Source organism: Schistocerca nitens, chromosome 6 (assembly GCF_023898315.1).
Source record: "Schistocerca nitens isolate TAMUIC-IGC-003100 chromosome 6, iqSchNite1.1, whole genome shotgun sequence".
NCBI lineage: Eukaryota > Metazoa > Arthropoda > Insecta > Orthoptera > Acrididae > Schistocerca > Schistocerca nitens.
This window is the reverse complement of record NC_064619.1, coordinates 310,793,414-310,808,826: the sequence shown is the minus strand read 5'-3', so window position 1 is coordinate 310,808,826 and position 15,413 is coordinate 310,793,414. Positions and strand designations below refer to the sequence as shown.

At 43.6% G+C, this 15,413-nt stretch overlaps 1 protein-coding gene across 1 annotated transcript in view; it reads right to left on the bottom strand.

Annotated features, from left to right (window-relative positions):
* Positions 1-15,413, bottom strand: part of LOC126263342 (C-Maf-inducing protein-like) — a 983,791-nt gene that overhangs the window by 483,556 nt on the left and 484,822 nt on the right. Inside the window, exon 3 of the mRNA XM_049960431.1 lies at positions 13,852-13,980. Within this exon, the coding sequence (XP_049816388.1) occupies positions 13,852-13,980 (129 nt within the window). The remainder of the gene's footprint in view (positions 1-13,851; positions 13,981-15,413) is intronic.

Sequence of the window (15,413 nt, the reverse complement as noted above, 5' to 3'; positions counted from 1 at the left end):
AGCACTTGAGGAAATTTGACTTGATCCGAAGCAGCAAATGGTGTTTATGTTCTTTCTATCATCCTGTTTGGCGCCCTCCTGTGGCGCTATCAGAGGGATGCAACAACGGCATACGCATGAATAAAACGGCAAAAGGTTCCTCTAAGACTCTCAATTCGGCAACACCCTTGGTGGCTCCCGCGCACTCTTGCTGAGCACGTTAAAAATATGCCTGTCAGAGACTTCGCCAGCCATTCAGTTGAGTGGTGTCTCGCTGCTGCTCTAGCGCCTGAGGGTAGGCAACCTCAGCAAAGAGGTATCACAAGGATTCCAAATACCGGGTGATCAAAAAGTCAGTAAAAAAATAAAAACTGAATAAATCACGGAATAATGTAGATAGAGAGGTACAAATTGACACACATGCTTGGAATGACATTGGGTTTTATTAGAACCAAAAAAATACAAAAGTTAAAAAAATGTCCGACAGATGGCGCTTCATCTGATCAGAATAGCAATAATTAACATAACAAAGTAAGACAAAGCAAAGATGACGTTCTTTACAGGAAATGCTCAATATGTCCACCATCCTTCCTCAACAATAGCTGTAGTCGAGGAATAATGTTGTGAACAGCACTGTAAAGCATGTCCGGAGTTATGGTGAGGCATTGGCGTCGGATGTTGTCTTTCAGCATCCCTAGAGATGTCGGTCGATCACGATACACTTGCGACTTCAGGTAACCCCAAAGCCAATAATCGCACGGACTGAGGTCTGGGGACCTGGGAGGCCAAGCATGACCAAAGTGGCGGCTGAACACGCGATCATCACCAAACGACAGGCGCAAGAGATCTTTCACGCGTCTAGCAATATGGGATGGAGCGCCATCCTGCATAAACATCTTACGTTCCAGCAGGTGTTTATCAGCCAGGCTGCGGATGATGCGATTCTGTAACATATCGGCGTACCTCTCACCCGTCGTTGTAGCTGTTACAAAACCAGAATCACGCATTTCCTCGAAAAAAAGGAAAGGCCCGATAACGGTAGATGTGGTAAATCCAACCCATACCGTGACTTTCTCGTCGTGCAATGGAGTTTCCACGACAGTTCTAGGATTTTCGGTAGCCCAAATTCTCAGTTGTGGTCGTTGACAGACCCTAGGAGCGTGAAATGAGCTTCGTCGGTCCACAACACGTTACTCAATCAATCGTCATCTTCCGCCATCTTTTGAAACGCCTACACCGCAAGTGCCCTACGCTTCACCAAATCGCCAGGTAACAGTTCATGATGTCGATGGGTATTGTACGGAGAGCATCGGAGGGTACGCCTCAGTGCCAACCAAACAGTAGAGTATGGAATGCCGGTGCGACGTGCGACAGCACGAGCGCTGACTTCCCCGTGCATAGACGAACCCGCTACAGTCTCAGTTTCTTCCTGAACTGTCTCAGCAGCATTAAGCTTTGTGCTCGGTCGGCCACTACGGGGTCTATCGTCTAAACAACCCGTGGCCTCAAACTTCGAAATCATTCTCGCCACAGCTGCATTTGTCAACGGACAACGCTGAACTAGCACATTCCCCATTCTGATAGTACAGCTTCACTAAAAGTGCCTTTTCAGGTAACGTCAACATGTTGCGACTGCTGGCGCATCTGATTCTCTCTCTCATTACAGAAACTTTTATACATGATCGTCATGCGCAGTCACTGACGTTTTGCTGTCCAGCGCCATCTGTCGGACATTTTGTGAACCTTTTTTTTCTAATAATATCCCATGTCATTCCAAGCATGTGTGTCAATTTTTACCTCTCTATCTACATTATTTCGTGGTTTATTAAGTTTTCAAATTTATACTGACTTTTTGATCACCAGGTACATATGCTGATGTAGATCATACTAAAGAGAAAATGTTTGTGTGTAGCTGTAGAAAATTGTGTGCCTCGTTACACACCTTTCGTCACACTCAGATTAATTTTTCTTAATGGCAAACAGGCCAGTAAATTTTTGATAGTATCGTATTCCAGTTTTACGATGTGGACAAAATGCTCACATCAGCCCCATTCAGATAGCCATTTAAACCCAATTTTTGTTCCGCTCAAGTTAACACTTTACATATTTAGACATGTTATACGAGAATATAGTAAGAACAAAATGTCGTTGATACGAGTGCAATCCATGCCGCCCCCCCCCCCCCCTCCAGAATTTTCTCTTTCCCTAATATGTCGCATTTCGTGGCTGCTAAAAGAGCGAGAAATGCGCACTTCTGCTCGTCATTTTATTGAACAACGGACGGTCTTAATAACGTCACGGAAGCATCAAAGCGGCTTCTCAATAACAGCGTGGCTGCATCCCGGAAATTACGACCTGCGGTGACAGAGTGGGTGGAGTGAGAAGGGGGGGGGGGGGGGGGGAGAAATATGGAGAAATAGGCTGTCGACAGAACGCCACCGTTGTCCGGGAAGCTGTCAGCGGTTGGAAACAGGCTACGCAGACGGCACCGGCGACCGTCAAAGCGAACAGGAAGCAATCGAAGTCAAGTAATATGTTACTCTGTCAAAACCGAAACTAACGTGGCGTTGAAAAGAACTTAGGGAGTTCTGATCCGTACTACTATAGACAGACAAAGTTTAACTTTATTGCTGAACATCTAGAAAAGTTATGGATCGCTTTATTTCAAATTTTTATACGTTACGCTCATAAATGTTTTGGCGGACATATTGTAAACAATTTTTTAAGTGTATATATACACTTAGCTAAAGTTGCGAGCGATGAGGATAATGTACGGCAGTTGCTATATGTGTAGTGTGCGATAAGTTGAGAATTTGGGTTGGAAGGGACGTGTGTCCGGATAGCCTCAGCGCTTAAGGGGACCGCTCGTATAATGCGGGAAATCCGGGTTCAAGTTCCAACCTGGCACTAATTTTCACTTGTCACCACTGAATTATAAAAAGGGGAAAGGTTTTCAGCAAAAATCTTGGATAGTTCTTGAGCGATTTACTTGAAATTTTACATGTATTATAATAAACATTTGGACGGACATAGGCTACGTATCTTTAATATGATATGTATGTATATCTGTACTTCTGTATGGAGACAAGGCGTTGTTTAACGTTGTCACCAAAAATCTCTAACAGTTCCTGACCGATTTACATCAAAATTTTACACGACACTTTACTAAACGTTCGGACAGACAGATAATTTTTAATTATATACTCTACACAAATATATATGTACTAAATGAGGAGGAAATGAAGTTTTCAAAAATCTCGAACAGTTCTTTACCTATTTACTTCACATTTTCACATGATACTCTAACAAAATTTGGAAGCCATAGACTTTATATTTTTTTAAATATGTGCAGTATATAAATGTACAAGATACAATAGGCAAACATTGTTGGAAAAATCTCGAAAAGTTCTTGATCGATTTGCTTCAAATTTTTGCACTGAACTCTAATGAAGATTCAGACGGACAATCGCTATATATTTTTTTAAACAAAACTGTACAGGTTTTCTGTTTAAACAGACTACGAGAAAAAAATTCTGTGATGTGAGTATACACTAAGTGATCAAAAGTATCCGGACACCTAGCTGAAATTCACTTACAAGTTCGTGGCGCCCTCCATCGGCAATGCTGGAATTCAGTATGTTATTGGCCCACCCATAGCCTTGATTACAGCATCCACTCTCGCAGGTATACATTCGATCAGGTGCTGGGAGGTTTCTTGGGGAGTGGCAGCCCATTCTTCACGGAGTGCTGCACTCAGGAGAGGTATCGGTGTCGGTCGGTGAGGCCTGGCACGAAGTCTGCGTTCCAAAACATCCCAAAGGTGTACTATAGTATTCACGTCAGGACTCGGTGCAGGCCAGTCCATTACAGGGTCCGCCACAAGCCGTGCATTATGAACAGGTGCTCGATCGTGTTAAAAGATGCAATCACCATCCCCGAATTGCTCTTCAACAGTGGGAAGCAAAAAGGTGCTTAAACATCAGTCTAGACCTGTGCTGTGATAGTGCCACGCAAAACAGCAAGGGGTGCAAGCCCCTTCCATGAGAAACACGACCACACCATAATACCTCTGCCTCCGAATTTTACTGTTGGCACTAAACACGCTGGCATATGACGTTTACCGGGCATTCGGCACACCCACACCCTGTCATCGGATCGCCACATCGTGTATCGCGATTCGTCACTCCACACAACGTTTTTCCACTGTTCAATCATCCAATGTTTACGCTCCTTACGCGAAACGAGGCGACGTTTGGCAAATACCGGCGTGATGTGTGGCTTATGAGGAGCTGCTTGACCATGAAATCCAAGTTTTCTCACCTCCCGCCCAACTGTCATAGTACTTACAGTGGCTCCTGATGAAGTTTGGGATTCCTGTGTGATGGCCTAGATAGATGTCTGCCTATTACACATTACGACCCTCTTCAACTGTCTGCGATCTCCGTCAGAGACGAGGTCGGCCTGCACACTTTTGTGCTGTACATGTCCCTTGACGTTTCCACTTCACTATCACATCGGAAACAGTGGACCTAGGGATGTTTAAGAGAGTGGAAATCTCGTGTAAAGACGTATGGCACACGTAACACGCAATCACACGTGACACGCAATCACCTGACCACGTTCGAAGTCCGTGAGTTCCGCGGAGCGCTCCATTCTGCTTTCTCACGATGTCTAATGACTACTGAGGTCGCTGATATGCAGTACCTGGCAGTACATGGCAGAAAAATGCACCTAATATGAAAAACGTATGTTTTTGGGGTTATCCTAATACTTTTGATCAATTAGTGTATGTGGATTAGTTTCCTTAATCGCAGCCTATTTCAACTATGGCATCAGGACATTTGAACAATTAGAGAAATTGTTCCTCCTACAATTCTCTCTCCTCATATATAATTTTAAATTAATTTCAAATAAAATTTGCATACACAACAATGTGCTGTTTCATTCTATTTCTCGCAGTCGAAAATAGGGAAGCTGTATTTATTATTTATCAATTTATTAACTTTCAATTTTCCGGTTTTATTAATTCTTTTGCTAAATTAAGTCAGAGTGAAGCGAAATTTATTACTTCAGACAAACATTCAGTTTTCACACAACACGTGTCAACCTTCAGTTGCCACGCTTTTAGTGCTAATTATATGTGCAATAACCTTTCTTTTTCAGTTCTTATAGTAATTGTCCATAGGACTGGCGACTGTAATTTTCCCCAAATCTCAAATATCTAATTACCGCTAGTTAATTGTTAACGTAACGGCCGCACATTTACTTTCTTTATTAACTTTACCCCTTTTCAAAATTAATTTCCACCAGTTTCATTTGCATTTTTCCTTTTCATTTAGATGTAACCCTTTCCTCCCTCTTTACCGACAGATTAACTTCGGTGACGATTGCTTTTCCCAAATTTCCATTAGGTACACGTGGTTTAATTTTTCACTGTCATTAAGGTCGATAAGTGAGGGGGAGGTTACAACTGGAAGAATATAGTGGACCAATGCAGTTGAAAGATTGTTACAGTATGAGAAGTGGCAGCTGTATGTGTGATATTGTCCATACAACACTTTTCCTGAGCACATGTATAAAGGAGACACTCTGTATGGCAAAGTTTGCGTTGTTTTTGAGCAGTCAGTCCGAGGATTAGAGAGATACTTGATTGTCGACAATGGGTGGAAGCAGACGTGTGTATTGGTGCGTTGACCTTATTTCGGAATGCTGTCGCTGTAATCTGGAATTTATTAAAGAAGATAATATACAACCACGTGCACTATCTTTGCAGAAAGTGGGATGTCACGTTTCGGGAACATTTTCAGTTTTGGTTTGTAAATTTTCGTAAAAATGTTCAAATGTGTGTGAAATCTTATGGGACTTAACTGAAAAGGTCATTAGTCCCTAAACTTACACAGTACTTAACCTAAATTATCTTAAGGACAAACACACACACCCATGCCCAAGGGAGGACTCGAACCTCCGCCGGGACCAGCCGCACAGTACATGACTGCAGCGCCCTACACCGCTCGGCTAATCCCGCGCGGCAAATTTTCGTAACTCGCATTATTTGAGCATTACTGTACTATTAAAACTCTTTACCCAGTTTCATCTTTAAATACTGAATGTAAATTCTACGAACGTTGGAAGTTTCACCTAAATAATCAGTTGGAAGAAGGCCTCCACATCCCACTTGCTGTTCCAGAAAAAATTAAAAAAAAATAATATGGATTCGCATTTCAGTTCGCGAGATCAGACTATTAACAGTCTATAAAGCAGGTGTAATAGTTTGCTTTGCACATGGCAAGATTATTTAAATAATAGCAAAGCAGCGTGACTTTTTCAGACAAGGAGTTGCCAAGCAAAGATGTTATACGTTGTTGCACAGATAAGCGAATGTTGTTATTGAGGATAATATTAAATATTGTGTTAGGCACTTAGGGAGCAGTGATTATCCCTCCGATTATATTCACTTTCTGGTGTTATTTAGTTCAGTCACTATATAAGTGTTTTGCATTACAAATCGAAGTATTGAGATTACACCCTGTCATCCGTCAGGTGCGTTTTGTTCATGAGGATTGCATGTAAAGTTCGTAAAATGCACGTAGGTACTTTGAACACACAAGTTTCATTTGCACTATAAAGGTTACATACAGCCATCACTGAGCGTAATGTTACATTACATACACAGAGTAAATCTAACGTGCACACTGAAATGTAAAAGTAATAACTCTCTTTTGAGAAATTAACTTAAACACTTACACTTACAGATGAAAGGTTACACAGAGTACCCAGCAATGACTAAAAGTGTTTTTATAAAAAGTACACAGTTAAAGAACAGCTGATGGTAGCAGGTATAACGTAACCTGATACATCGGCCAGAAAAATTTTTTATGCAGGAAAGTCACGACTGAACAGTTGGCCGGAGAGAAAAGGCCAAGACGACCGGATGAGCTTGGTCTGAAGAGCGGGAAAAAGTCCTTTCTCAGAGCATGAAAGGAGTAAGACACAAAGGGAAGCTAAAACAAAACTTTGAAAATGTCCCTTATTGTACATCGCGTGGTCCAGTATGGCCAATACATGAATAATAATATTTTATTAGAGCTCCGTAAGAGAAAGGTTGTCCTTAGCTGTAGAGACGCCAAGAAACTCACACAGAATCAAGTCAAAACGTAAGCGGGAGTGTGAAAGGCAACATCCTCGCTGTTACGCCTGCTCAGCCGCCGTCCCCGAAGGCGGTGCGGCTGTCGGGTGGGAAGACAGACAGGGTGGAGCGATTCCCGCAGGATGGCTCATGCGCGCCCACTCGAAGCCGTCAGCCAGTCAGTCAGTCAGCCCAGACGCGCTCTCGAGACTTCGCCGGTCCCTGCGGAAGGCGTCCAGGCGGAACAGCGGAACGCCGGCCCACGCACCGCGCAGCCGTGGGTGCCGCCTGGGCATACAGGCGCTCCAGTCGCAACTCTCCTAGTTACAACTCTGCTGAAAAAGCCTTAGAGATAACACGGCGCCGACACAAACATCTCCACACAGGTAGAATATCTAACCACGCTCTGGACAGATATGTACTCAGTAGAACAGTTCACAATGGAAAGGAACCTTCATGCCTTCAGAAAGTGAATATAATCTGGAAGGATAATCACTGTTCCCTAAGTGCCTAACACAATATTTAATTCTATCCCCAATAACAACGGTCGCTTATCTGTGCGACAACGGATAACATCTTTGCTTTGCAACTCCTTGTCTGAAAAAAATCACGCTGCTTTGCTATTATTTAAATAATATTGCCATGTGCAAAGCAAGCTATTACACCTGCTTAATACACAGTTAATAGTCGGATATCGCGAACTGAAATGCGAATCCAAAATATCTTTAAAAAAAATTTTTTTTTAATAGCAAATGAGATGTGGAGGCTTTATCTCGTCTAATTTAAAATTTAAAAGAAAGTTATTGCACTTCAGATTTGTATTTTAACCAGCGAAATCAAAAAATATGAACAAGACTTCACTACTGATCATTGTTGCTACAATGTGAACATAGAACACAGTGCTCTTCCAATTGATTGTTTAGGTGAAACTTCCAACGTTCAAAGAATTTACATTCAGTGTTTAATGATGAAACTGCGTAAAGAGTGACGTATTATTTTCCTGAGTTCATGCATTAATGAGCCGAGGAAACATTAGTAAAATAATGGTCAAATAATGCGAGGTACGAAAATTTACAAATAAAAACTGAAAATGTTCCCGAAACGTGACATCCCATTTTCTGCCAAGCTAGTGCACGTGGTTGTATATTATCTTCTTTAATAAATTCCAGGTTACAGCGACAGCATTCCGAAATTAGGTCTACGCACCAGTACACACGTCTGCTTCCACCCGTTCTTGACAATCAAGTATCTCTCTCATCCTCGGACTGACTACTCAAAAACAACAGTCACTATAAAGAAACTTCTAAAGAAACAGAGATTACTGCATAATAGGTGTAAAACAAAGCGTACGGCTATAGATAGAGAGATGATGAATGAAACGCGTTTGGCTGTCAAGAGAGCAATGCATGATGCCTTCAATGACTTCCACAGCAGAATATTGTCCCGCTTCCTATCACAGCTATTTGGGGAGCGAAATAACTGATGATGGTCGAAGTAGAAAGGATATAAAATGTAGACTGGCAATGGTAAGGAAAGGAAAGGAAAGCGTTTCTGAAGAAATGTGTTAACATGGAGTATAGATTTAAGTGTCAGGAAGTCGTTTCTGAAAGTATTTGTATGGAGTGTAGCCATGTATCGAAGTGAAACGTGGACGATAAATAGTTTAGACAAGAAGAGAATAGAAGCTTTCGAAATGTGGTGCTACAAAAGAATGCTGAAGATTAGGTGGGTAGATCACATAACTAATGAGGAGGTACTGAACAGAATTGGAGAGAAGAGAAATTTGTGGTACAACTTGACTAGAAGAAGGGATCGGTTGGTAGGGAATATGCTGAGGCATCAAGGAATCACCAATTTAGCATTGGAGGGCAGCGTGGAGGGTAAAAATCGTATAGAGAGACCAAGAGATAAATACACCAAACAGATTCAGAAGGATGTAGGTTGCAGTAGGTATTGCGAGATGAAGAAGCTTGCAAAGGATAGAGTAGCATGGAGAGCTGCATCAAACCAGTCTCTGGACTGAAGACCACCACCACAACAACCACAACAACAACCTTTCACAGAACCGGAAGAAATTCTGGCCATATGTAAAGGCTGTTAGTGGCAACAAAGTTAGTGTCTAGTCCCTAGTGAATGACACAGGAACTGAAATTGAGGGTAGCAAAGCAGAAGCTGCAATCTTTAATTCCGTTTTCAAATATTGCTTTACAAAGTAAAACCCAGGACAATTGTCCCAATTTAATCCTCGTGCCACTGAAAAAATGAATGAAATAAGTATTATTGTCAGTGGTGTTGAGAAACAGCCGAAATCGTTAAAACTGAACAAAGCTCCAGGGCCCGATGGAATCCCTGTCAGATTCTATACTGAATTTGCGCCTTAGTTATAGATTATAACCATAATCTATGGTCGACCACTCGAACAAACAACCGTGCCCAGTTGCTGAAAAAAGGAACAGGTTACACCCATCTAAAAGAAGGATAGAAGAAGTGAATCACAAAACTACCGTCTAATATCCTTGACATCGATTTGTTGTAGAATCTTAGAGCGTACTCTGAGCTCAAACTTAATGAGTTTTCTGAAACAGAATGACCACCTCAATGTGAATCAGCATGGTTGACGAAAACATCGATCATGTGACACCCAACTCGCACATCACATGGATCAAGGCAACCTTGTAGATGCAGTATTTCTCGATTTGCGAAAAGCATTTGAGCAAGTACCGCACCTACGCTTATTGTCAAAAGTACGATCATATGGGGTAACAAGTGAAATTTGTGACTGGACTGGGACCTTTTGGTACAGAGGACACAGCGTGTTATCTTGGATGGAGAGTCATGGTGAGACGGAGAAATAACTTCGAGTGTGCCCCAGGGAACCATACGCGACTGGAACAGGAAAGGGAGGTAATGACAGTGGCACGTAAGGTGCTCTCCGCCACACACCGTTGGCTGGCTTGCGGAGTATAAATGTAGATGTAGATGAAAATGTCGCTGTCCAAAACCGGCGTCGAAGAAACTGTGGTGCACTGCGGGGCATAGATGACAGGGGTGAAAGACGGTTGCAGAGATGTGTACTGGCGGAAAGACGTGCATTTGTTGGCCACCTGACCATCCAAAAGAACCAAGGGGCTACCAGCAGTGTCCCCTCAAGACCGTTCTGCCTCCTCAGCAGCAGCCTGATTCGTGCACTCATGCTAATTAATGTTCTTCGGCGACGAAGGCTGGAATTTGCAACTCAGTTGCGCAACTGGATATCTACTGTGTGGCAACAGGTGGTCTTTTCAGATGAATCACGTTTTATGCTCCATAGAAGAGATAGCCATTCGCGTGAAAAATCAGAAAGCAAACATCCTGCAACAGTCGTCGCAAGGGTCCAGGCCGGAAGAGGTAACGTCTGGGAAATGTTTTCGTGGCATTCTACGGGTGATCGCGTCACTCTGGAAGGCCCAATGGATCGGCATAAGATGCTTCTATCCTTGGGGACCATGTCCACCCCTACATGCAGTTTGGCTTTCCTCGGCAGGAGAGTGCAACGTGTGACAACTCACAGTGTACGTGCGTTGTTCGAAGCACCAGTATGAGTTTACCGTACTTCCCTGGTCACCAAGCTCCCCGGATTTAAACCCAATAGAGAATCTATTGGGCCCCCTCGATCGGACTACACGTGCCATGGATCCTCAACCGAGAAACATAGCGCAGCTGGCTACGGCACTGGAGTCGTAATAACCCAACATACCTGTTCCTTACGGAACTCATTGACTCCATTGCTGCATCTCTCGCACCGGCCCGCGCTTCAGAAGGTGGTTATTCAAGCATTTGAATGGACAGTGTGCATTCGCGGGTGATAACATCAAAAAAGAAAAATTATGACCAGCCCTGATGGTCAATACTGTAGTCAAGCCAAAGGAAAGCTGTAGTAACATTCCTATCGTTACAGTCTGAAATCGAGTCGACATCAGCAAACAGCTTTAGCGAATTACTTTAAGGTCGTATTCACATTTCATGAAAAACGTTTTCAGTTATTTGCTGCCAGTACTTTGGTTTTGTCAAATATTTACATCTTTCACTCTGTGTTTCTACCCAAAAACGTTCCGCTGACCACTTATTATTGCTACACTACATCAGTACTCCGCAAACTGCCTTTCGGCGTTGGCGAAGGGTACTTTTGGTACGACTGTCTTTTCTCCCTTTCCCCGTTCTGTTCGTGAATGGCGCGTGGGAAGATTGACTGCTGACAAACCTCCATATGACATCATATTTCTCTAATTTTCTCGTCGTGATCATTTTTAAGACATACGAGGTGCGACAATAAAGTAATGAGACTGATGTGAAAAAAATGTTGCTTACCGTTTCAGTCAAGTTTAGTGTTGTCTCCTTCAAAGTAGTTCCCTTCTGATTGCACACACTTTTTCCAGCGCTTATTCCATCGATGGTAACATTTCTGGAACTCATCTTCTGTATTATCCTACAAGACCCTCGTCACAGCTTTTTGGACATGTTGTGTTTGGAAATGGTGTCCCTTTACCGCCGTTTTGACTCTTGGAAATCGAAGAAAGTCGCACAGAGCGATATCTGGTGAATAAGGTGGCTGTGGTAGTACTGAAATTTGTTTTGAGGTTAAAAATTGCTGTACTGACAGAGCAGTATGGGATGGCGCATTATCGTGATGCAGAATCCAATTATCAACAATGTTGGCACGGACACGAACTCTTTTACGAAGTCTTTCTAAAATTTCTTTGTAGTAATATTGGTTAACTGTTTGTCCAGGAGGCACCCGCTCTTTATGAACAATTCCCTTGGAATCAAAGAAGCACACAAGCATGTATTTCACTTTTGACATTGACATGCGAGCTTTTTTGGTCTGGGTGATTCCTTTGAGCACCATTGCGAACTTTGGCGTTTTGTCTCTGGATCGTACTGAAAAAGCCAACAATTCTGGACTGATTTCCGTTTTCTCTAACAGATCGGCTGCCACATTTTTCCGTGTTTCTCGCTGTTGTGGTGTGATATTTTTGGGGACCATTTTTGCACAAATCTTTCTCATACCAAGATCTTCATTATTAGAAGAACCGTTTCTCTACTGATGTTCAGTTCTTCTGCTATCATTTTCGAGGATAATCGTCGATCAGATCGAACGAGTTCACGCACCCTGGCCAAGTTGACATCCGTCCGTGAGGTTGATGGTCGTCCACTGCGGTCTTCATCTTCAATGTTCGTTCTGCCTTCACTAAACATTTTATGCCAACGAAAAACTTGAGCTCTTGATATAATCTCCTCTCCAAAAGCCTTCTGAAGCTTACCATAAGTTGCCGTTGCGTTTTCACCCAATTTAACGCAGAAAGAAATGGCATACCATTGCGCAATATTATGCGGTTCCATTTCCGTGGAGAGAGACTCAGACACATGTTAAATTATTACAGCACAACTCACGACTGAGCAGTTGCATTGATGTACCGCTTGGACTAGATGCAGCTTATAGAGCAGGATCAAAGGTATTGTGCCTACGCAAGCCTGCAGGGTTGCCACATCGTGCAAAGAAAATCCGTGTCATTACTTAATTGTCGCACCTCGTACTTGGGAGGAGGTAATGTCTTTCACGACTCTTGTTGGAAAGCATTTTCTCGAAATTTTAACCTTAAACGTCTGTTTGATGCGCAAAGCCTCTCTTGCAACGTCTCCCAGTGGAGTTTTTCGAGCATCTCTGTAACATCCTCGCACCGAATAAATCATCCCAGGACAAAACGCGCCGCTCTTCGTTGGACCTTCTCTATATCTTTTATTACTCCTTGTTGCTAATGGTCCCAGACTGATGTACAGTACTCAAGAATTGGTCATACGAGCGTTTTGACAGCTACTCCTTTCGTGGCTGAATTATATTTGCTTAACATTCTCCTACTGATTGTCAATCTTGTATCTACTTTTCCTGCTGCTTGTTTTATGTGATCAGTCCTGCTTAGGTCGCTCTGGATGTGTGCCGCTACGTATTTTACGGTAGTTTCCTGCGACTTGTCGCCAATAGTGTAATCGGTCAGTAGTTGATCTCTTCGTCTCTGTACGCGCAGTACATTACATTTATTTAATTTCACAGCCAACTGCCACTCCCTACACTAGTCATCGATCCCCTGCAGCTCTTCCCGGATTTCGCTGCTATCTCTTGGCGTTGCAACCTTTCTGCAGAAAATGGCATTGCCCGCGAGTAGACTCACGCAGCCTCCAATGTCATCCAGTAGATCATTAGTATATGACAATCCCTTGAGTTTCTCCTGAAATTACCTGTACACTTTACGATTTTTTTTAAAAGCGACCTGTTGTGTTCTATCTGCAAAGAAGTCCTGTACCCTATCAGTGTGGAACTGTGTCGAATTCCTTCTGGAACGACCACGGCATCAACCTGAGTGTCATTTTCCATCCTGCTCTGGAGCTCGTGGACGAACAGAGCGAGCTGTATTTCACAAGCTCTGTTTATGGAATCCATGTTGACTATCATAGAGGAGATTTTACGTTCTCCGAGAATGTCATAAAGCGTCAGTATAAAACATGTTTCACAACTCTGCAACACAACGATAGCCATTGATATAAATCTACAATTTTGCTCGTCTGTCCCACAATCCTCCTTGGAAACTGGAATGGTCTGGATTTCATGCTGAATAATTACATAAGCTTGTGGAGTAATCACATTTACATGTAGCCAGTTTCCGGAGTTACTGTTCTCGTGGTGAGTTTTAATACACAGCTGTGTGACTGACCTGCAGTAGCAAAGAGCCGTCGGCGACCACGATGCGGATGCAGAACTTGTGGCCGGCGTCCCAGCGAGCCACCACGTACACCTCCTCCATGCTGGAGTACGGCACGGACGCCTCCATGAAGCCCGTCGGCTAGAACAGACAGAAGCAGACAGCAATCAGCACGTGATTGAATGAGGCGGGAACCCGAGACATGATCAACAAGAAATGAGAAAGCTGCCCCCTCACACATTTGTTTCGCTTTTGACTTATATTTACATTACTGGCCATTAAAACTGCTACACCACGAAGATGACATGCTACAGACGCGAAATTTAGTCGACAGGAAGAAGATGCTGTGATATGCAAATGATTAGCTTTTCAGAGCATTCACACAAGGTTGGCGCTGGTGGCGACACCTATAACGTGCTGACATGAGGAAAGTTTCCAACCGATTTCTCATACACAAATAGCAGTTGACCGGCGTTGCCTGCTGAAACGCTGTTGTGATGCCCCGTGTGAGGAGGAGAAATGCGTGCCATCACGTTTCTGACTTTGATAAATGTCAGATTGTAGCCTATCGCGATTGCGGTTTATCGTATCGCGACATTGCTGCTCGCGTTGGTCGAGATCCAATGACTTAGCAGAATATGAAATCGGTGGGTTCAGGAGGGAAATACGGAAGGCCGTGCTGGATCCCAACCCCCTCGTATCACTAGCAGTCGAGATGACAGGCATCTTATCCGCATGGCTGTAACGGATCGTGCACCCACGTCTCGATCCCTGAGTCAAACGATGGGGATGTTTGCAAGATAACAACCATCTGCATGAACAGTTTGACGACGTTTGCAGCAGCATGTACTATCAGCTCGGAGACCATGGCTGCGGTTACTCTTGACGCTGCATCACAGACAGGAGTGCCTTCGATGGTGTACTCAATGACGAACCTGGGTGCACGAAAAGCAAAACGTCATTTTTTCGGATGAATCCAGGTTCTGTTTACAGCATCATGATGGTCGCATCCGTGTTTGGCGACATCGCGGTGAACGCACATTGGAAGCTTTTATTCGTCATCGCCATACTGGCATATCACCCGGCGTGATGGTATACGGTGCCATTGGTTACACGTCTCAGTCACCTCTTGTTCGCATTGACGGCACTTTGAACAGTGGACGTTACATTTCAGATGGGTTACGACCCGTGGCTCTACCCTTCATTCGATCCCTGCGAAACCCTAGATTTCAGCAGGATAGTGCACGATCACATGTTGCAGGTCCTGTACGGGCCTTTCTGGATACAGAAAATGTTCGACTGCTGCCCTGGCCAGCACAATCTCCAGATCTCTCACCAACTGAAGACGTCTGGTCAATGGTGGGCGAGCAACTGGCTCGTCACAATACGCCAGTCACTACTGTTGATGAACTGTGATATCGTATTGAAGCTGCATGCACAGCTGTACCTGTACACGCCATCCAAGCTCTGTTTGACTCAATGCCCAGGCGTATCAAGGCCGTTGTTACGGCCAGAGATGGTTGTTCTGGGTACTGATTTCTCAGGATCTATGCACCCAAATTGCGTGAAAATGT